The following is a 23,474-nucleotide window of genomic DNA, read 5'->3' on the forward strand; positions in this document are numbered from 1 at the left end:
TTTCCGGGTGGGTAGTGTAAACTATTGGTCCACCTAAGTGTCAATCATTCTGGTGATATGTTTACGTAAGGCCGTCGTACGTGCTCGTCCCTGGCTCGTCCCTTAGTTTTCGCTTTCTGCGCATGCGCACTTTCAGGTGTTTATGTTTGGTGAGCTAGAGCTAAGCCATTCATTGAAGCTCGCCGTTTCACCGGGTCCTTTGAAAATGTCTGAGGGTCGCAAGAGAAAAAGTTTGTACGAACTGTATGAGAAGAAGAGAAAGGCCTCAGAAGAGAGAAACAAGATCAGAGTGTTTTTGGGAGATTGTTTCACACGATGGCGTGCGCTGATAACACATGTTGGGCTTCCCACTGATGCCTCAGTCGCGAAGTTTCTACTCGACAGGTAAAGTTTGGCATGCTATTTGGAGAAAAAGTGCAAATCTTCTTTTGGAAAGTAATCTTGTATGAGCGATGCCGACAGCAATTTGTAAACAGAGCGTGCACGAGGAGAACCTCGCACACGTTAATAGGCGTTCCCTCTCGGGAGCAGGTAGAGTGTTGTGCGCATGTGCATTTTTTCAAAAAGTGGAGAGGGCGGTTCTTATCTAAAATTCGGAAAGATCCTCCGCTATACCTTTAACAAAAGTTCATTATTTGCTCGTGCTTTAAAGCTTTGCCGGGTAAACATTCCTTTGGCATACTGTTCTGACATGATGCACTTCTTCTAAGAGCGAACTGAAGTGCGCGCGCACTGTCAAACAGCGCCAAACTGGATTTTTGTTGGGTCAGACCCATCTGATATCGAAGGGGGGCTGATAACGCGAGATCAACATGGAGCTAAATGGAAAAAAATAGCACCAAACAAGCCACTTTGAAATGTTGCTGTTTTCATGAATATAAAAGTTGGGTGACCCTCCCCCTAGACTAAAAAAAGTTGGATGACCCTAACAAAGAATAAAAAGACATGACCCTCCCCTATTTTCCTCCGGTGGCCCCTTCCATAAATACCGAACGGTCCCTTACTGTCCATTATTAGCTTTTGCATTTTGCATTACCATTTTATGCATGCTTGATGATAGAACCACCAGTTAATGCAACCATTGGTATCTACAATTTTTTTTTATGATCTAAATGATCGTGTATATTATATGTTGATACCAATGCAACATACTCGTATTACAAGAATCTTTAATAGTTTCTGCATCAACACCCAATATGCAAATTACCATGCTCGAAGACAAAGAGTTGTAAACTTTCCCTCCAAAAGCACAGTGAAATCAACAGCAAAGTGGCAGATATTTAATTGCTGTCTGCGTGAACTGAGGTCTTCTGCACAAAATACAAGTAAGCAAGATTGCTTTTTGCTTTCCCTTCTGCTTTATTTGGCATTTTGCATAATGTGCAAAAAAAATATTAATACTAACAACACTTTTTGTTATAAATCTTCCCGCTGCTTCCTTTTTCTGTCTAGTCTGATACATAAACTGCACTGCTGCAGTAAATCCATGTGGTCTTACTGTGGTCTGAAAAGGAAATGCAGAAGAAAAAAGAAAACCAGCAGCACAGAGAAATATAGGTTTGCGTGTAACGTTAGTCATCATCAGTATTTATCATCACGACTAGTTTTTCAGTCTCAGAGGGTGTGATATATGATTCTTGTTACTGTGCGGATGTGTCATTACTTAAGTGTTTGAGAGTAATGGAGCTGCAGCAGCGTTTTTCTGTGTGTATAAATGAATATGAAGAGGGTGAGGGACAGGAAGACACAGAAAACAGGGAGACACAGAAAAATGATGCTGTTAAAACAGAAGACATTTATCAATCTCTTCAGTACCCACCTGCAGACCAGGGAACTTATAATTGTACAACACGGTTCTCAGGTAAGACAACAGAGGATGGGTGGATGGAATTCAAGCAATATGTTCATGAAGTTTACATCAGTGTTTCTGTATTAATCACTATTAATCTCTGTTTAACAGAGTTTTCTGAAAGGAAGTATGTGTTTTTACTGTTTGCTGTGAACATACTTATCTCAACCATCATCCTTATTATTGTGGGCCTAAATTGTAAGTTTCATGACACAGCATTTGAAATTTATTGAGGTACTAATCAAGAAAAAAAAAGTTTTGTGACAGTAATGGTTTAAATGTAGTTTGACAAAATATTTAAGAATAACATGCTTTTCCACCCCTTAGACTCTCACAACAAAGAAACACAACCAATAAAAGGACAAAAAGGTTAGTTTCAATTTTTATTAACTGATGAGAACAAACTAATTTTCAGCATGCATGTGTGAAACATCTGAAGGATAAACTGTTTCACACATACTTCATTGTCAGATATCTGATTTGTTACATTTATGTGTCTAAATGTTCACACATTTGATTGTTCTTAATTTTGGTTGTGTTGTTGATCATCTTATGAGCTACAACTGAAAACTGAACTTGTGTGCTCTTGTGTGGTTTTGCTCTAGAACTGTCCTGGCTTGGCAAGGAATATAAAATAATTTCTGTCAACTATACAGATACTTCATACTGAATGTTCTTTTTTATCTTTCAGAAGTGTGGCTTCTCTATGACAATGTGTTTTATTTGTTCTGGAGTGACAACAGTGACTGCTACGCTGCTGAGAGCTTCTGCTCTAAGAGAAATGCTAGCCTTGCCATGTTATCTGCGTATAACAAGGTGCAGCAACTATTCATCCACTTCTCTCTCTTTTTCTGCATAAGTACACTAGAAACTGATGCAAAAACAGAGTGGAAAACAATGCATTAACAAACAATACCAGTAGCAGTAGTGGAATAAAAACACAATATTTAACAATGCTGACAAAATGTAATAACATTTTTTTTTTTTAAATCCAACATGAAATAATAAAGTGAACATTACTGTACATGAGAGTAAACAGAATTAAAACGGTAATTACATTATTATACAGAGCTTATGAAGATTATGTCTGATTCTGAGACTGGGTTGCACATTTGACTGGTTCATATACTGAATCCATAAATTGGTTATTATTCATTATATGGTTAATATAGCTGAGTAGGTGTAGCAGACAGGATCTGAGAGTGGCTTAAATTATACTATATTACTAAATTTAAATGAATTAAAAGTGAACTTTGTTGTACACATGTTCTTGAATGTTGTCTGTGTACATGGGCAGGTCTGGTTGATGTCTAGAACCAATGGAAAGCAATTTCTGGTGTCAAAAGCCTCATTAGACGGATCTGGAGACAGTGCCTCTTCATTTGGGGTAATGCACTTACATTTTTTTAATTGTAAACCTTTAAGATATTTGTGAAAGATTTTTCTGAACAGTCAATTACCAAAATTAGACAGCTGAAAAGCTTTTGACTATATTCTGGTTGTGCCTCAGGATGATGATGATCATGAGTGTGGCATCATGACCTCTGATGTTGATACGGATCATGGAGAAGGATTTGTGTGTGAGAGAGTAGTGAGGGAACTCACTTCTTCACTAAAGAAGGCATGAGAGCTGAAACGTTTGTGCTTTTTGTAAGCCTTTTGAATGTAATGTATGTATGGAGCAGTTCCATGTGTAAAAGTTCAGCTTCCAGCGAGCAAATAAGCATGTTGTACTTGATCTATCTTTTTTTTTTTTTTTACTTTTTTTAAATAATATTTTCTACATTCAGTTTATATTATGAATTTTTACTTACATTGAACTTTTTATATTGTGTCTTGCTGAATTTTGCTATCCCTGAATGTATAATGTTTAATGCTTTATTAATTTGTGCAAGGCGAAACTCTGTAGCTAATAACTGTATTGTCTTCAGAAGTTAGAGATAAGAGGTTGTTTCCCTTCAAGGCTTTCAGTTACTTTTTAAAAAGCAATACATTGGCTTTTTCTTGCTTTAAAAACACGATGAATTTGTTTTTTAGCAAATGGAATCAGGTAGATCTTTGTCTATGACTAAAGTTATTCAATAAATTCAGTTAATTTCTTATGATCACTTGGTTTACTGTATTTTTCTCCTCTCCTGCTTCTGCCCCAAGGCTGCCAAAAGAGTTAGGCTATCTTTATAAAAGTGGTATTTCCTCAAGGTAAATTTAAACGGATTTAAACTAGGCTTACTGCTTAATGCTGGGGCCGCACCAAGATATTTGGGCCGATTTCTCCCCTTCCGACAATCCTAAATTAAATCCCGATTATCTTGATGGTTCTTCAGATTATTTTATCAGATGTCTGTGGTGTGAAGTGAGTGACCGAACCTGCTCGGAAGAACGTCGGAGCCGCCCCGATCTCGAATCGTAAATATTCATTTCTGATGGGGGGAATCCCAAGGACAAACGCGCACGTAGGATACTCTTTTGATTGGAGGAACGAAACGATAATCAATCAGAAAGCGAGCTGACAGAAGAAGGAAGCACAAACGCAGTCATGGCGCAGCACAGAGTAAATGTATATAGACACCAGAGATGGAGGATCACCCAGCTAACACAAATACGTGACTGTTACGTAACTGCAACGTAATCTGGTGACCAAACTTTCGTCGTGGCGACGTAATTAGTTACGTCGCGGCAACCGGAAAAGTGAAATTCCCAGATACGTTGCTACAACGTAACTTTGCAACGTTGTCAGCAGGTAACGGCGACGTCGTGGCAACGTTGTGGATCGATAGTCGTGTGTTGGTAACCAGTTGGTCATTTTAGTTTTTAATAATATGGGCAGACATGCAGTGGTCTAATTTAACTTGTCCTCATTGGCCCAAAACTATTTTAGAGACTTTTTCAACAACATATGAACGATATACAGACTCAAAATTTGGTTAATTCAGTTCATTTACTATAGAACAAAGCACAAACAGCAAAAACAGTTTGCAAACAGGTTATACATTTAAATGAACAAGGTTTTCCCCAAAAGCTTGAACATCAAACTACTCCTACACATCTTCATTTTGGTGGCCCTAATAACAAAGCAAGAATAAGAAAAGAAAAATGCAAGAAAAAAGAACAGTTGAGTGTTTTCCCATTTAACATTTAAATACACAAAGCAATTAGCACTGAAAGATAGAATCTGTATAAGCAGACATTTTGTTTAAAAATCGCTTGTGTATTTTTCTAAACATTGTCACAAAGTTATGTTGTGGCAAGTGCATTATCTCCTTTTAAAATAATTTGATAACTTAATGACATGTATCACTATATTCTATAAAACCTTAGTTTGAAATAATTTTTTTGTACATTTAATAATACATATTTTGCTTTTCTTCTTCTGAAGTCATAATTACAATGTCCTTTTTTTTTAACTAGGAAGGCCTATTTATGAGTATTCCTGAAGGCAGCATTAAACTCCTAAAATGTCAGGTGGTGGTGCAACTGTCCGAACAAATAAACAGATTAAGAAAACAATTTAAAATGGTGTCTTAATAATAACAAAATAAAAACTATTCCATCATTTTAGGTTTGAAGCCTTTCATATAATTGTTTTTTATAAATATCAGTAGTTTTAAAGCTGTTGAGATAATTGAGAAACTTTTGTCCGCCATTTGTATATTCTTAAATGTTATTATGAATTTACAAGGTAATAACAGTAAACATGATAATGCATCGTCCAGAGGAGCCTAACTGATCTCTTTGGCAGAGTGAAAAAGTTTGTAGAGCTCTGATAAAATACTGATTAAAAACTGCTAATTTCAAGTATGGGTAGGTTGGTGGTACACTTTCCATGTCAGGTGGTACAACTACAATACATAATATTTTTGCTGTACCACCTGACATAAAAACTTAAATTAGTTTAAACACTTTAAAATATAATTTAACATCTGAAAATTGTTTAAACACATTGTCTTCAAGAGTGTTGATGTCATTAGAAGTCTTCCCAAGTGAGGCTGGATCCGAACTGGAGCTGCTGTAATCTCTAGTAAAATATGCTGAGCATCCTGAGATAGAAACAGGGAGACAACAGGAGAAAGATTAGCATTGCTGCTGTTCATATTATTTCAGGCAAAAGATGGTCATGTGCACTTTTTACTATTTCATCACATATAGTGCAAGATTATGAGATGTGTTAATTGAATGCTTGGCTAAAGAGATGTGTTTTTAATCTAGATTCAAATTAGGATAGTGTTTCTGGGCCCCAAATATTATCAGAAAGGTTATTCTAGAGTTATTCCCTTACATTCTATTGAATTAATAGGAAATCATCTGATTTTAAAAAGAAAACATGGCCTAACGAGTCAGCATTTTAATATTTGAATACTATACATTCTTACAATGCAAACGTCTTAAACATTTCTGAGTATTATCAATGTTGAAAACAGTTGTGCTGATTAATCTTTTTGTGTAAACCAATGTAAAAGTTTAATCCATTTTCTTTTTTTCTCTCTCCAGGATTCATTGTTAAATAGACCCAACATATACACTACTGTTCAAACGTTTGGGTTCAATAGAGTAAAAAAAAAAAAAAAAAAAAATCATATTTTATTCAGCAAGGATGCATTAAATTGACCAGAAGAGAGAGTAAAGATTTCTGTTTCAAATAAATGATGCTTTTTTTTTCTTTCATTCATCAAATAACCCTGAAAAACACAAAAATATGAAGCAGCACTGCTGTTTTCAACACTGATAATAATCTTAAATGTTTCATCTATGTTTTTAGTTTTACTTATTCACTTATTCATATTGCTCATACAGTGTCACTTAAGTTTGGATGTCAAAACTTTCTTAAAATAAATTAAACAAATAAATGTAAATGTAAATATGAGAATTTAAAATAACAGATGCATGGTGATGTACAGTAGGTGACAAACTATTGTGAGAAAATGGATAATGAAGTTATTTAATGAGCTTCCTCACTTCACCTGTTTCCAACTTCTCTGGCAGCAGCTTTCTTCAGAAATATTGAAGTCGTGGAGCTTCCCTCTGTTGTAGAAGGATTATTTTGTAGATGCTGAAATCACAGAACTAGTTTTATCAATTTGTGTTTACCATTGTTTCAGCCAATTTTCACACTCCATGTAACGTTAAGTGACGTCATCGAGTACGTTTATGTTAAATACGTTTATGTTAAATAAATTAGCTCACTTCCAAACTAACTTATTTTTTACAAAACTATCAAAACCTCTCATCTAACCATAAGATGTGATTAAAATCCTAAACTTTCATATCAAAAGCTCAAGCTATGAAGTTAGCATAACGTTATCTCTTCTGAAAACGGTTGAGATGCTAACGGACTTTTTCCTAAGACACTAAACCATTTCTATAAAGCAAATATTCAACAGAAGCGTGTCAATTACAAGTACGAGAAGTGTCAAGAACAGTTGTGTGTATTATTTGTGTGATTTTAGAGACTAAACTCACCTGAAAGCAGTGAAAACAACAGCGAGAGACGGAGTTCTGCCGCTTTGTCAGTTGCAGTCAGTGGGGCGGTCGGTGACGCGCCGTTTCCATGGCAACTCATCTCCGCTCCAGTGTTTGAGGGCGACTCGAAGGTTCACGCGCACGCCCATTAAAAAGTCAAAGCCACGCAACATTTACAAACATATCTAAAATTATAACCTTACTTGAATAAAATGAACGTATTTCAAACGTACAGTACGGAATACTAAACAAACAATTGAAACAAATAAAATATTTCATAGAAATGCAGTCTGATAAGATGGTAATGAAATTACGGGCCCGTGACGTTGCAGTTCCGTTGCCAGTAAGTCATGAAATTACCAAGTTATTACGAATAGACCAATCCGGCGAAACTACCGGAAGTAAGCGGGCGCCATTACTGAGCTGTTGCTGGGTAGCGTTGCGCCATTGCCTCCTATTGGTTTGGTTGCGTCCACTGGAATAAACAGCCCGCGATTTACGACTGTCACTAACGTTACATCTACAACTTTACTATTCTTCCTCTGCAGAGTTATTTGAACAGTATAAGTGTTGTTAATGGTCTGTGAAAATCGGACAGGTCCTTTAAGAACTATGTATTTATCATCTGGTAGAGTGTGCATTATTTGACCAACCCATACGGAGCTCAGATAATTTTTTTGACCCTCTATCAGTGACCTGTAGTTGGCATTTTGTTGATCATCGGATGCCAGGCGAAGGAGAAAATACTCTTGAATACCTTTAAAACAACCGAAGGGGCGCGTTGGGGCAGTAGTAACATTACTGTATTTGCTTGACTGTGACTCTCACTCTGAGAACCAACAACGCTAGCAGTTAGCTGTACCTTACCCTTTCCTTTTGAAATGTGAAAATGAGATAAATAATGGTCACAAATGAAAAACATGAATTCGTTTATTTGATATCATTCATTTATTTATTGTTGCCAAATGGACAGATCTTTTAATAGTTTCCTCGTTAGCTTGCCTAGCTAGCATAGTTATTGCCAAGCTATTTTCATAAATAATCTGTAAGATCGTTTGTACCTTCATCTGTGACTGGAGGCCACTGTCTAACATCATCAACCCAACAAGTCATACTGCCTGGCTGTAGCTGTCATCGAGGGTGCGTTTGCGTTATCACGGAGGTTTGTTTACATACTAGTAACAGCTCAGTAATGGCGTCGCCACAAGATGGCAGCCTACACAGAACGCTCGTCGGATTCGTCTATAGAGTACGTATCTGGAACGTAGTTGGTTATCTTATAACCTTAGGAGGACGTACTGACGACGTTGTTGGTAATATGATGGTAATGAAATTACGGTCCTGTTACGTTGCAGTTCCGTTGCCAGTAAGTCATGAAATTACCAAGATATTACGAATAGAGTACGTATCTGGAACGTAGTTGGTTATCTTATAACGTTAGGAGGACGTACTGACGACGTTGTGGTTTGGTAATATGATGGTAATGAAATTCCGAGCATACGAGGTTGTAGTTACGTTGTCAGTTGGTAAGTCATGAAATGACCAAAAGTACGAATAAATTACGTAACTGCGACGTCGTGTGTTAGCTATTTTGTCGATTTGTGGCAATGTTCTGTCAAAGGCATTCCAAACACTACCATAGCAATTTCCCAAGTGGGGCTCGATGCAGAGCCAAGTGGGAGGAGCTAGAGCTCCAGCCCCTCCCCTCGCTGGATTTAGTGGGCGGGGCCGCGCATGCGCAGGTAAACTTTCTCGCTATCAAAGAGTTACGTCACGATCTTTTCCCGCAGCGTTGCATTCCGGGAAGGCGCCGCCATTTTAGGTGGTAACTCTATCAGTTGATCAGTTGCCATGGTTACTTCTACAGTGAGGCCAAGATAAATAGCAAAAGAGAGAGAAAAGATCAGTTTGATATGCGTTTGCATTTTAGCGATATTCCACAGTTTCTTGGGAAGATATGGAGAAGGAAAAAGCTTAAATAAACGGCCTATCACGTTAATGACGTAGCCTACGACATTGCCAGAATGTACGATCTGTCCGCACACGGCAGGTCCAAAATGCACATCCAATATAAGATTTATTTCCACATATAAATAAAACAAATAAAGGCCCTATTTTTAAATATATTTTATATAGTCCTATAATGTTTTTTATATAGGCTAATATATTAAAATGTATATTTGTTAATAGGCTATCTTCATAATTAAACAAAAACACATCTAACATAACATAACCTGAGTTGTTCATTTTTTTCAATATGTTCTTATTTATTTCATTAACGAAATATCAATCTTCGTCTTTATACCAGAAGATAGCCTACAAAAATCTTCAAGATAGCCTACAGTATAACGGATTATCACCTTATAAACAGTCCTTTGTGGAATAAGGCCTGCTATATAGAAATAGCATAGCCTTTTATAGCATCTTAATTTAAACTTTATTTTGTTATTAGGTTAATAAAATGCTAACTCGTCTAATGTAATGTAAAGAGCTGGATACTAATACTTAAATAGGCTTTATGTCATTAGATAAGGCCATCTAATTTGATTAGAGTTGATAGACTAAATATTTTTAACGTTAGTCATTCATTTAGCCTAAGCAATTACTATATCGCATTAATCCATCCTGGGTGCAGTTCAAGCAAGCACCGGCAAAAGTAGGCTAATGATAATAAATGTGTCTGAAAAAAATAACGAAGCATTTTCATTATGTATTAATAGGCTGTGTACAGTAGGCTATCATAACACTGAACAATTCAACATAAATCTGGGGTAGCCTAGTGTCTCAACTCTCCCCCACTGGCCACCCCGCACATTTCTTTTGCATTTACCTTGCATGACACAATACCATGAAATATTTTTTAATAAGTTTTTAGAGCACAGAATAGCCTAATGTTTGATGCATCCGTTGTTCAAATTGCAGGGGACACAATATGTAGGCTATGCACAGTAAAAATTTAACATGAATGTCCATTGGGGGCTATTGCTTGAACGTAGAAGTTGCCTATGATAAAGACATGATAGCCTATAGGCCTACTAGCATATAGGATCGAGCTGTAGCCTATGATGCATTTGCACAATGATAACATAAAAACAGTTACCAATAGGATACTCTGCTCATTTCGTTATTTCAGGTTAGAAGCCAACAGGAAGAATTTCCATCGGAGTAACCCCGGCGACAGCTGACAGACCCAGACCCAGACCCAGACCAGACCCCTCCCCAACACACACACACACACACACACACACACACACACACACACACACACACACACACACTCACTCACCCTCACACACACTCACCCTCACCTGTACAATTGTTCAGTTAAAATAAAATCTTTGGTCCTTACAATTTCTCACTTGTCTTCTATGGCTGTTTTCTTTTGGTAAAAAAAGTAAAAACCCATAAAAGTCCCATAAACGTTCCGAAAGGCCGCTGTTGGTCATGTGAACGTCCTTTTGAACGTCCGGAGGAGGACGGGGACGTTCGGGGGGACGTTCGCACAGGCCATTTAGGGGACGTTCTGGGGACCTTTTTTTGTTAGCTGGGTAGCACCTCCATCCCCAGCATCAGCAGCACCACCTCCATCCAGGCGCGCTGGAAGCTGTTTCATGCGAACGGGGCTGAGGGCTGGGTTGGAAAATATGTGACGTCATTATGTTGTGGCTGACAATAGGCTTGTTTGAGATGCGCCTTGCCTCGCCTGAAATGTAGGCGAGAGTAGGCGGCTGCAGTGAGGGGAGGAGTGAAAAAAGCGCAGGCAAGACGGACAGATCTCTCTTCTCGCAGTGGATCTGACACCTGCGAGATCAAAGGCGGATATCGCGGGATTCACCGGATTCACGCTCGTGCACAGTGTTGCTAATAAACTGGATGGAATTTAAGTTCTTTTGCTTTTATATGAAAATAAATATAATGAACAAGACACCCAAAGTAGCCTACTTATTTAATTCCATTCCAAATACATGTTTATCAGTCTTTTTTTCTTTAATACAGACGTGTTTTTTTATTTATTTTTGTAATAAAAATTACATTGCATAAACCATAGTGATTGCACTGTTAGATAGTTTGGGAATATTCACACATACATAACGTATACACATAAAACATGATATCATTAAAATCAAACATTTTAAAAGAGAACAATACATCACGGTTGTTTAAACCAATGAGCATTAAGCTGTGTCGTCAGCAAGTCGTTTCCCATCATGCTTTTGATCAGCGCAGTCAGTGGAGAGCAACTGCGCTCGACTGCAGAATCCGACAGGTGTGCCTTGCGCTCGCGAGAGATTTTTGACATACGTCAGCATGACATCAGAGCCAGGCGGACCGCACTCGGACACATTTCTAACCGGCATGCATCTCGCGCTGATCACCGGTGATCGATTCTGCGCAGATTTTGCTCATCTCAAACAAGCCTAAGGTCACGTAAATGCGGTGGACAAAAAATAAATAGGGGTGCACTATCTAAGCTTTTACATTGCCTTTTAAGTCTAGTAATTTACATAATCAAGCAGACGCTTTTGTCCAAAGCAGCTTTAAAAGTGAGGAAAACAACGAAACCGTTATAAAGATAAAATAATAAATAGATACAAAGTTTCAACCGTTTTTAGAAACAAACACAAACACACACACACACAGTGTGAGTAATGTTCTTATTAGGTGTTTACGCGTTTGTCACAGAAACGATAAATATTTAATCATAATCACGACAAATATTAGAGAAAAATACAATATGATGTATGCCAGCATCTTGCGCATCAAAACAAACTTGTCCTTCCATCACGGTTGAACTCGCACTAGATCCAGCAAGGGTGAGCTAGACCTCTAGCTGCAGCGAATCCCCGCTCACTAAATCCAGCGAGGGGAGGGGCTGGAGCTCTAGCTCCTCCCATTTGGCTCTGCATCGAGCACCATCTCCAATTTCTTCCTGCCTATCGCCCGCAATATTAGGCTTGTTTGAGATGCGCCTTGCCTCGCCTGAAATGTAGGCGAGAGTAGGCGGCTGCAGTGAGAGGAGGAGTGAAAAAAGCGCAGGCAAGCCGGACAGTTCTCTATTCTCGTAGTGGATCTGACACATGTGAGATCAAAGACGGATATCGCGGGATTCACGCTCGTGCACAGTGTTGATAATAAACTGGATGGAATTTAAGTTCTGTTGCTTTTATATGAAAATAAATATGATAAACAAGTCACCCAAAGTAGCCTACTTAATTCCATTCCAAATACATGTTTATCAATCTTTTTTATTTAATACAGACATATATGTTTATTTTATTTTTTTTTTTAATTACATTGCATAACCCAAAGAGATCGCACTGTCAGATAGTTTGGGAATATTCACACATAACGTATACTCATAAAACATGATATCAGAGTTTTAAAATCAAACATTTTAAAAGAGAACGATACATCACGGTTGTTTAAACCAATGAACATTAAGCTGTGTCGTCAGCAAGTCGTTTCCCATCATGCTTTTGATCAGCGCAGTCGGTGGAGAGCAACTGCGCTCGACTGCAGAATCCGACAGGTGCGCCTTGCGCTCGCGAGAGATTTTTGACATACGTCAGCATGACATCAGAGCAAGGCGGGCCGCACTCGGACACATTTCTAACCGGCATGCATCTCGCGCTGATCACCGGTGATCGATTCTGCGCAGATTTTAGGCTTGTTTGAGATGAGCAAAATCTGCGCAGAATCGATCACCGGTGATCAGCGCGAGATGCATGCCGGTTAGAAATGTGTCCGAGAGCGGTCCGCCTTGCTCTGATGTCATGCTGACGTATGTCAAAAATCTCTCGCGAGCGCAAGGCACACCTGTCGGATTCTGCAGTCGCGCGCAGTTGCTCTCCACCGACTGCTGATCAAAAGCATGATGGGAAACGACTTGCTGACGACACAGCTTAATGCTCATTGGTTTAAACAACCGTGATGTATTGTTCTCTTTTAAAATGTTTGATTTTAAAACTCTAATATCATGTTTTATGTGTATATGTTATGTGTGAATATTCCCAAACTATCTGACAGTGCGATCTCTTTGGGTTATGCAGTTTAATTTTTATAAAAATAAAATAAAAAATAAAAACACATATGTCTGTATTAAAGAAAAAATGATTGATAAACATGTATTTAGAATGGAATTAAATAACAAGTACTTTGGGTGTCTTGTTCATTTTATTTATTTCCATATAAAAGCAACAGAACTTGAATTACATCCAGTTTATTAGCAACACTGTGCACGAGCGTGAATCCCGTGAATCCCGCGATATCCATCTTTGATCTCACAGGTGTCAGATCCACTGCGAGAAGAGAGATCTGTCCGGCTTGCCTGCGCTTTTTTCACTCCTCCTCTCACTGCAGCCGCCTACTCTCGACTACATTTCAGGCGAGGCAAGGCGCATCTCAAACAAGCCTTTTGCTCATCTCAAACAAGCCTATTTATTCTGAAGTCTCGAGAGATTTTGCGAGATTTCCCGTTTTCACAGTCGGATCTCAGGTTGAAAATCTGCTCATGTGTGTTCTTCACATCGCGGCACACACGTGCACACCACACTAGGAGCAAAACTGTTAAATCTAGCATTATTTGCCCTCATGTTTGTGGTCTCTCACATTTTAAAAATCGTATAAGATTTTAAATATCTTTTGCTGTGGCCCCAGAATTTTGCAAACACCTGAAAGAAGTCCTAAAGTAGCATGAGAGTTTTATCCTGGGGTTTAGCGCCCCCTTCCTGTAATGTTCTGAAGTGTTGAACGGTTTCAACCGTTAATTGTTGCAATTAAATAATAACAAAACGTAAATCTAACTAGTAACATCAAGCTGGTATTCTCAGCCACAAATGTTTCTATATTTTTACTGTCTCCACCCTAGCAATGACTGAGCACGTTAAGTGAGGTGATCAGAAGAATCAAACAGCACAACAGAACAGACTAATCAGGTAGGCCTATAGCCTAATACATACAAAATCTTTTTGTTGTTGGTGTTTTTATCAGTGCACTAGAACTATTGTTCTTTCAAAAGAAGTGGCATTAAACAAACTTGCTGGTAGCGCTATATCAAACCGTTTCAGCAATTTCTAATAGCATTTAGGCCTATAGTTATTGTTCAAATTAACGTTAGCCTATATTTTCTAAGTTTCACTTACCAGATTTAAATATCAGCAGCAAGACATGTTCATGAGTTTGTGTTAGCCTATTCCATTTCTAATCGATTTTAGTCTTTGCTGTAGGGATGGAATCAGGAGATTCTCTGTCACGGTGGCTGAACTCTGATATTTTCATCGTGTTTGTGGTGTTGCTGTTGCTCCTGTTGCTGGTCATCTTTGCTGTATGCTGGCTCATGAAACGACATCGCACACAGAGATCAACAGAGTATTAAAACATACACAAACTCATATGCCTTCACACAGATAGGCTATGTTTGTTTACTATAAACACAATATTAATCCCACTTCACCTTGTCTCACGGATGCTCATTCCTGTTCCTGGTGATCCTGCAGAGTTCAGTTCCAGTACTGGTCCAACACATCCGTTTTTTAATTATCAAGTGTTCCTTAAGATCTTAATTAGATAGTTATAGATAACTGGAGTTAAACTTTGATGGAAGGTAGATATCCGGGAACAGGATTGAGCACCCCTGCTATTTAATTCTCGCTGACGTTATGATTGACCTTGCTCTCTTCTTCTTAAGGAAAATGGCTGAAATAGAGATTACTCCAGTTGATGCTGCAGACTTGGGGAACTCAGCCAGATTCACCCTAAAGATTGTGACTGAGCAGACACATGCAACAGAGCTTGTGGAGATGTTAACTCGTAGAAGTTGCTCTGTTGAGGTTTCAGATCGCCATAGTAAACCCTCTGGCTCTGCTGTTAAAGATGATGACAACGATCAAGATTACACTGATGCGTTACAGAATATATAAATCATTGTGTAGTTTATAGCCTACATATATTTTGTAATCACAGCATTTAGTTTTCTTGAATGAATTCACTTATAGAACTATGTAAACAAGTGAATGTGTTATTTTGTGTACAACAAGAACATGGACTGAAAGAGATATGAATCACTTTTTATTTATTTATTTATTATTGGCCATACGAGTTTACTCATAGGCTCCAGCACAACCACAACCCTACACAGGACAAGCGGTTTGGAGATTGGATGGATAAATCTGGGCTATAGTCTAAAATGCTTCATACATTGGCAGGGCCGTCGCTATAGTGTGGTGACAATTGGCCCCACAAAATCCAGCTATACTATATAGGCCCCTGTTGTATGAATAATTCTACTATTTATTTGTATGCCTGAGATTTAAATGATAACCACAAAAACATGCAATTTGGTTAAATATTTTTTCCAAATATCTGCTTTTCTTACCTCCCTAAAAATGGTTTAGTCCGATTAAGTATTAACATCAGGGGCACGTTCAAGTTCAAAACGGTGCGCAACGTTTTGCTACAGTTTCCGGGTTGAACGTCATGTTTCCTGGAAACGGCGTGCACCGGTGTGCAACCAAGGGGCAGGGATTTGTATTATTTTGAAGATACCCCCGGACGCCGCCATTGGCTAACGGAACCCCACCTGCAGTTAGCATCCCATTGACTCCCATTCATTTTGGCGTCACTTTGACAGCGAATAACTTCACATCTGAGGCGTTTAAAGACTCCATTTGTCCATTATTTATTTCTAAAGAAACACGACAATGTATAAAATGCTCCATTACCTTGTAGCTTATGTTATGGGCCTGTAGAAGCAGTTTTTGTAAAAGTAGGCTAATGATTGCGTCATAGCCACGCGACTCTCTGTCGCACAGTAAAAAATTACCGTATGGACAGGAGGAGAAGCTCGCAGGCAATATTTTATTAGCATAGACGTCTATGAGGCAATCGGGGGGACGTAGAGTCAAGGGAGAAGCCCATATAGAGTCCATAAAAGCAACGGGGAAAAATTGTGCAACAACGTTTTGAGGAATTGGAAATAATTCGGTATGTGGCAAGTATACATGAAGTAGCCTAACATTTATCCACGATCTTTAAATAATGTATCTACTTAAAGGGACAATATGTAGCTTTTTAGGTATTTTATTATCTAAAATCAATATTTTTATTCATAAATATGCCCTCAATGGTGTACAAATACCTACAGGGTTTCTGCAGGGTTTGGTCAGTCAAATTTAAGACTTTTTAAGACCTTTTTATGACCATTATGATTGAAATTTATGACCTACACGAATTATGAAAAATTAATTAAAATTATTTTCAAAAGTTTTTTTTTTTAATTGACTTTCATTGAAAGTAACAAGATGTATTATTTAAATGCCTAAAGACAGCTCCAACGCCTTCTTACCCAGTGTGCAATATGCTTGATACTGATTATTTGCAAACTAAACACACCATCTTTGAGCCATGGCTCGTTAAATGTACACTTTCCCATTGTGATAGACCGGGAGATTCAGTTAGGGCTGGGCAATATGGCCAAAAACAATCATCACGATAATTGTTTTATATTAGTCAATATCGATAATTATCACGATAAATGTCACATCTTTATTTCTTTCAAAGTTTAAAGGCAGACTGTTGCTTCTAAGTGAAAGTTGTAGAAACCAGAGCATTAATTGTGGTTTTAAACTAACTTTACTCTTTATTGTCAGAAAATATAATGTCAAACACTTGCTAAAACAGGTGAACATTTCACAAATCTGAGGTAGGACATTCAAACATTTGTCATTCGTCCTTAACAAAATAAATATCTTTATTGGGAAAATAATTACTTAGTTTCTGCATGTGCTAATAGGGGTCAAGTCTTGAAACAGGTTTGTGTTGCCTAACTCTGATGGCACGTATCTTCAGGAAATGTATGAAAAACAGTAGCCTAAATACATTATTAAATACTGTAAATATATTAGTCCTTTAATACATTATCAGCACTACTAATATAATAAAATTCAATATGTATATCCCACATGGTGCAGTTAATATTACTAGGCTAACGTTACAGTAAATCCATGGTAAATGACGGGAGATTGTAGACGGAAAAGCCTTCTGGCTGAATCGTTGTGCAGAGTTTCTCCTGTTGGTCAGCGCTGCTTCATCTGCCTTTAAACTGGTTTAAATCACTGAGACAGTGTGTACTTCGCTGAATTCAAGCACTTCTCACTGGATCTTGTGACCGAGACCGATCAGAGTAAACGCGTCTGCTCTATTGAGCTCGCGCTGCGCTGCGCTGCCGTTTGGACTTTGAGCCGAGCGGGTAATGGTCCGTGTGGCGCGCGTTTCAAAGGAGCGTTCCGCTTTTGCCGCATTTAACCTGTGCATTTAACATGCCGCCAGCGCATTTTCAGGGGGAAAAGGCAATGGTAGAACCAACGAATGAACGAGCATATCAATTTATGACGTTTTTATGACTTTTTATGGCCTAAAATTCTTATTATTAAATTTAAGACGTTTTATGACTTTTTATGACTCCGCGGAAACCCTGTACCTATGCCAATGATCAGACTAATCCTCGTAAACGAAGAATTTATTATCTTTATATACATGGGACGGGTAGGTCCACGGAGGCTTCCATGTAGTTCCGCCATCTTGAAAAACTATAATAGCAGAGAGGGACAAAAAGTACTAGGCCAACGCGTTTCCACAACGCGTTTCGTTCAGAGCCAGCGTCACGTGTCTGAACCCAGCAGAAGCGGAGGAGCAGAGCAGAGAGAGGCGCTTGTCACTGCCGCGGCAAGTTTAAAAGGATGCACTGTACGGTTATTTATACACCGTTCATTCATACATACATATGAGTCACAGGATAAGGAGTCCTCGTCGTCGAAAAAGTCCAAAATAGACCGTAAAAGGAAACGTGACCGGAGATTTAAAAAAACAAGGGTTAATGTCGGGATAGCTAATGCAGGAAAAAGCTTTCAAAAGAGATGCTGAAGTTTCCTGCTTTCTTCTCGTCAGGTAAGTCAATGTTATGGTCTTAAATACAAGTTTCTTTTTCATTGCTTTGTTGTGAACTTTATTATATAGACAGTAGAACATTTATAGTTATATCTAATTATCTATTCTATTCATAGTAAGTTAAACAGGCTCTTTGATGATTAGCAGCTAACGTTATTGAGTAAAGTAACGTTAGAGAAGGCACGGATGATGATGATAATGCACGTACTTCAAAAATATAAAGAATAAAGACTGCATTACTACTAACTACCAAAGTTAATGTTTTTCACAGTCAGTAATTTATACTGTAACATTCTTTTTTTCGTTGATTCAAATTTCAGTTTGTTTTAAATAACAAACTTGTTCACCGAAGAAAAACTCAAAGTGCTATTATAAGACATCCTGTCATAGCTTTTTGGTACATAACGGCAACCGTAGATGCAACGCGCATTTGAAAAAGTGAGGCGCTGGAGAGCATTATTCGTTTGAATGCAAAATACAATTTCACCACTAGATGGGAGAAATTCCTACTTACAGTCCCTTTAATTAAATAATGAAGTGTGGGTAACGGGGTATTAAAGGGGGATGGAGAAATTATCATGAAATTATGCAATGGAAAAAAAAACATCTCAATGTCAATCGCGGTTAACTTTATTCCTTTATTTATTTACAGATACGCTTGAAGATGAATGTGATCCCTTTCATCCTGGTCGGAAGCCATATACAACATGTCCTATCCTACATAACCTAATGTAAAAAATAAAGAAAACCGTTTCTGTTCAAGTGTGTTTGTCCATGATTTATTAGCCAAAACTGCATGATTTAACAGCTCATCATTTTTTATAAATTGGAATATTATATGGTCAATGTATTACGTAAAGAGATGAACTGTACAATGAGTCATTTTAAGAGACTGCTGTTCACATCCGTCGTCTCTGCAAGATTCGGGGGGGGGGGTGATTCAGATTGATTTCTCTTGGCATAGCTTTTAGAAGACTTACAATTGTCAGACGGGTTGCTCACGTCACTTCTACGTCATCAAGCTCAGTTTGAGTCTGCGCAGTACGCTGGACCCCCAGGAAGTAAGAGTTTTTAATGGGCTTCACTTTGTCTCCGTTGAATCCAATGGGGTCACTGTGTCCATTTCTTTTACTGTCTATGTGTGCAACAGGGTTTGAGATACGTTTTTTAAACAGAAACGGTGATGCGTTGAACACACTGTTCTGATGACGGAAGAGTTGCAACTATGGCAGCTGAGAAGGCCATTCTTTGTGTTCTTTGTGAAGAATTTTCGGAGCCCGATGAAGTCGGTATAATTATGTTTTTAATACTACAAAATATGCCCGATGTTACAGTTACTGCACTAGGTATTTTTAGATAGACACTTTTAAAGGATATCTGACAGTGAATTTAAAAATACCAGATATTACCTGCATCGAGTGAAGGGATTTGTGGAAACTGAAATGGAAGCACACATCTTACCTAATTCAGACTAAAACACATCTATTAAGCCTCACTCTGACTTTATTTGTAGTTCATACTGTTTTAATACCCTGTATTTTCTTTCTCATTTTTAGGAAAAGCACTTAATTACCATTGTTTATTTCTATACCAAATGTCATACACTTGCAATGAATCTAAAATAAACAACTAGGACATCATTATGTTGATATCCTATATTTTTACAATAAAACTTACGACAAACATAATCTTCTAATATCCTCAGTTGTTGCGTATACCGAGCTGCATCGAACACATTTGTAAATTACTTTCCTTGAACCCATTGTGCGAGTTCACTTTAATACCGCGTGCTTTATATACATGTTGCTGCTGATTGGACTGCAGTTCTGACACACCCACCAAACAAGAGAAAACGTTGTGCAACGTTTTGTCGGGGCTGAACGCAGCCCTGATGAACCCAATTATTATTGGATAAAATTGCAAGTCCCACCCCAGCTCGTGAACAGAACCAATCAGAGTTGAGGTGGCTGCCTGAAGCTAACGATGAACTTGGTGGAAGAGCAGGGGCACGTTCAAGTTCAAAACGGTGCGCAACGTTTTGCTACGGTTTCCGGGTTGAACGTCATGTTTCCTGGAAACGGCGTGCACCGATGTGCAACGGGGTTTGAGATACGTTTTCTCTTGTTTGGTGGGTGTGTCAGAACTGCAGTCCAATCAGCAGCAACATGTATATAAAGCACACGGTATTAAAGGGTAACTAAACCCCTGGTCAGAGCCTGACTCCACCCACTGGCAATATTTGAAAAATGCTAGAAAAGTGGGCAGACCCCAGCGGAGATAGAGGGGACGAACCATGAGCGGGAGGGCGTGCACCTAAAACCTGCTGTCAGACTCTCTAAAATGGAGAGTGACTCACAGGGTTGCGAGACGACGTAAAGTACATGCATCTGATGAGTTTTATCGAGTTGATGTCAATAGAGCGCGCTCTCTATTGGCATTTTCATATTTTGCCGCTATGTGAAAAAATCCAGCAAAATGTGCCGACACGTTTGTCGACCACAGAGGATTAACTTTAGCCTAACCATAAATTGTGATTTTATATCACTCACATCAAGACGCCGCTGCGGTGGTGGAGTCCATGCAGGAGGAGCAGCGTTTGGCACTGCGTCGCTATTCAGCGCAAGCTGTGTGAAGAAGCCCATTTCCACCTCTATTGCGTTGGAAAAGCAATTCCGCGTAAAATGCAGGTTTCACACTCATGGTCTTCCAGGCCAAGTGCATGCAAACACTGGCGCCTAATTTCCAAGTCTGCAGGAAAGCTATGCAGATCAGCAGTGCTGTTGCAACCAGCAACACTACACCTACCACTGTACTAAATACAGATAAATCTACGCTAGCTCATCCAAGGGCGTGGTGAGCTCGTACCAAGGGAGGGCGTGGTGAGCTGGAACCTGCTTACGTCACGCAGTACCGCTTACGTCACGCAGTACCGCAACATCCAATAGGAAAATTCAACTGCAGTAGCCACCGTTCAACCTGAAGAGGGCAGCACTCAGACGTTTTTACACCATATATTGTAGAATTAAAACACTTTATGCCCAAATGTCGAAAAAGTTACTCGAATCAATGAACAGCACTAATAAAGCCCCATTCTTACAGATCATTACCTAAAAAAAGTTGGTTTAGGGTTTAGTTACCCTTTAAAGTGAACTCGCACAATGGGTTCAAGAAAAGTAATTTACATTTAATTTAGTTCGATGCAGCTCGGTATACGCAACAACTGAGGATATTAGAAGACATGTTTGTCATAAGTTTTATTGTAAAAATATAGGATATAAACATAATGATGTAGTTGTTTATATTTTTAGCTTTATTGCAAGTGTATGACATTTGGTATAGAAATAAAAAATGGTAATTAAGTGCTTTTCCTGAAAATGAGAAAGAAAATACAGGGTATTAGACCAGTATGAACTACAAATAAAGTCAGTATGAGGCTAAATAGATGTGTTTTAGTATGAATTAGGTAAGATGTGTGCTTCCATTTCAGTTTCAGCAATCCCTTCACTCGATTGGGATGTTCTCTTTTGTTCTGGGCGGCAAGTGCAGTAACTAACATCGGGCATATTTCGTAGTATTAAACACATATTTATACCGACTTCTAGCCTGGGAAAACCCAGACTACTTCCGGCGAATTTTCATTCTCTCTCCAGGATAGTCTGGGTAGGGTTGCACCAGCCGTTCGTAAGTTCTTTCTTAAATTGGAACGTAAAGTCCACACTAGAGGCTTAGTAACTACTAGCTAGTTTGTAACTAACTCTGTACTTTATTCCGTTGCACCATTTGTTCGTAAGGCAGAACGTAGCTAGTAGGTCGTAAGCTCTCCGTAAAGTAATTCGTAGTCGCATAATATGACGTTTAGCCTCGGTTATCCAATAGCAGCCTTCAAACACGTGAGCAGATGTTGTGTTGAAATGCTGTGAATTTCAGTTTATCCTTCATTCTTTTGCCTCACGTTACTAACGGTAAAAATAAGTTTCCATTAAATACGATACTTGATCATGAATAGCATAAGTGTTTTTATATGTAACATTCAGAAACTTTATTTGAAATGAAATGAATAAGGATCAATAAATAAATATTGATACAAAAAGCATAAGAAATTACGTTTATTGACTATGACTGATAGGCTATTTGACATGCACACCATGGACCGATGCACACAGCGACATGCTGTTTAGGATGGGTTTGTGTTAAAGATATCCTCTAACAAAGTAATCTTTTCACATAATGTTCTCTCTCTTAAAATGTAAGCGAGTGTAAATGTCTGCATTATATATGTATTAAGAATTGAAGTCTGTCAGGTAAAAGAATAGCTTATTGATGCAGTTCAGTGTGTTTGATATTTTATTCCAGCCGTTACTCCTGATCGGAGGCTGCCGTAAATATTTAGTTTAAACGTAGAGTTACGCTTCAACTAAGTTTAATGGTGCAACGCAAAAATATTTAGAAGTGCGTAAGTCGTAACTTAGTGTCCATTTACGTCAAAACTAGGCTAAGTTATAACTTACGCACAGCTGGTGCAACCGAGAAGAGCCCATTTAAACTCATTTCTGTGCCGCCGAAATCGCGGCACCAATCAGAAACGTTTGGGGAGGGATTTACATGATGACGACAGCGCAGCGACGCTGAAAAATACATTGCGGAGCAGAGAGGAGACTGACAACACGCTGGCAGACAGGACAGAGTAGGCTACTTTTCGGTTACGTTTGATATTAAACATATTAAACAAAGTCTCAGCTTTCAAATTTGGTAATTTTTTAAAAGAAATTTAAACAATAAATACCGTTTTGTTGCTCTTTAATGTGCCGTGACAGATCGCTGTAGAGCATCAGTTAAAGCTGTTCTTGTGAACCGATCATCTCTTCCTTCTAGTTAATTTATAGCCTCAAATAAACATGAACAAACATGGAATCCACATACTGGTCCTTGCTTCCCTATTTAACGTATCCCCGTAAATTCCACATCCTTTTCGGGATTTTAACATCTTTTTTCTTTCTCCCAACTCTGCTTCTCCTCGTTAAATTGCTGTATGTTTACATTCGCGAGGCCATCAACATGGCCGCCACGCCAACTACCGTCTACTAGCCTACAGCCTGCTGCCGGGTACTATAGAGTTAAAAAATTGACACGAGTCACGACGCATTGCATTATGCACCTGACCTGCCGGCTGATGATGTAGCCTATTTATTACATCAAGAAAACACGAATATAACACACTGCACTT

The 23,474-nt window shown here is 38.6% G+C and overlaps 2 protein-coding genes across 2 annotated transcripts; both read left to right on the forward strand.

The window, feature by feature from the left end:
* The first annotated feature begins 1,446 nt into the window (after window positions 1-1,446).
* LOC308691782 (uncharacterized protein) lies at window positions 1,447-3,957 on the forward strand. Its single transcript, XM_081367338.1, has 6 exons — window positions 1,447-1,861; window positions 1,961-2,047; window positions 2,177-2,218; window positions 2,541-2,665; window positions 3,147-3,236; window positions 3,360-3,957. Exons 1-6 carry the CDS (start codon window positions 1,681-1,683, stop codon window positions 3,474-3,476), a joined length of 642 nt encoding a protein of 213 aa, XP_081223464.1. The 5' UTR covers window positions 1,447-1,680; the 3' UTR covers window positions 3,477-3,957.
* A 10,577-nt stretch (window positions 3,958-14,534) lies between these two features.
* LOC308690360 (uncharacterized protein) lies at window positions 14,535-15,225 on the forward strand (the record flags this gene model as incomplete). The annotated part of the gene is made up of 2 exons (XM_081364761.1): window positions 14,535-14,674; window positions 14,994-15,225. 2 exons carry the CDS (start codon window positions 14,535-14,537, stop codon window positions 15,223-15,225), a joined length of 372 nt encoding a protein of 123 aa, XP_081220887.1.
* Window positions 15,226-23,474: the final 8,249 nt, after the last annotated feature.

This window comes from Scardinius erythrophthalmus, assembly GCF_964197995.2.
Source record: "Scardinius erythrophthalmus genome assembly, chromosome: 5".
In the NCBI taxonomy this organism is placed as follows: domain Eukaryota; kingdom Metazoa; phylum Chordata; class Actinopteri; order Cypriniformes; family Leuciscidae; genus Scardinius; species Scardinius erythrophthalmus.

Coding starts and splice junctions, on each gene's coding strand:
- LOC308691782 (XM_081367338.1), top strand. CDS start 1,681: ATGGAGCTGCAGCAGCGTTTTTCTGTGTGTATAAATGAATATGAAGAG. Junction 2,666..3,146: donor TGTTATCTGCGTATAACAAG/GTGCAGCAACTA, acceptor GTACATGGGCAG/GTCTGGTTGATGTCTAGAAC. Junction 3,237..3,359: donor ACAGTGCCTCTTCATTTGGG/GTAATGCACTTA, acceptor GTTGTGCCTCAG/GATGATGATGATCATGAGTG.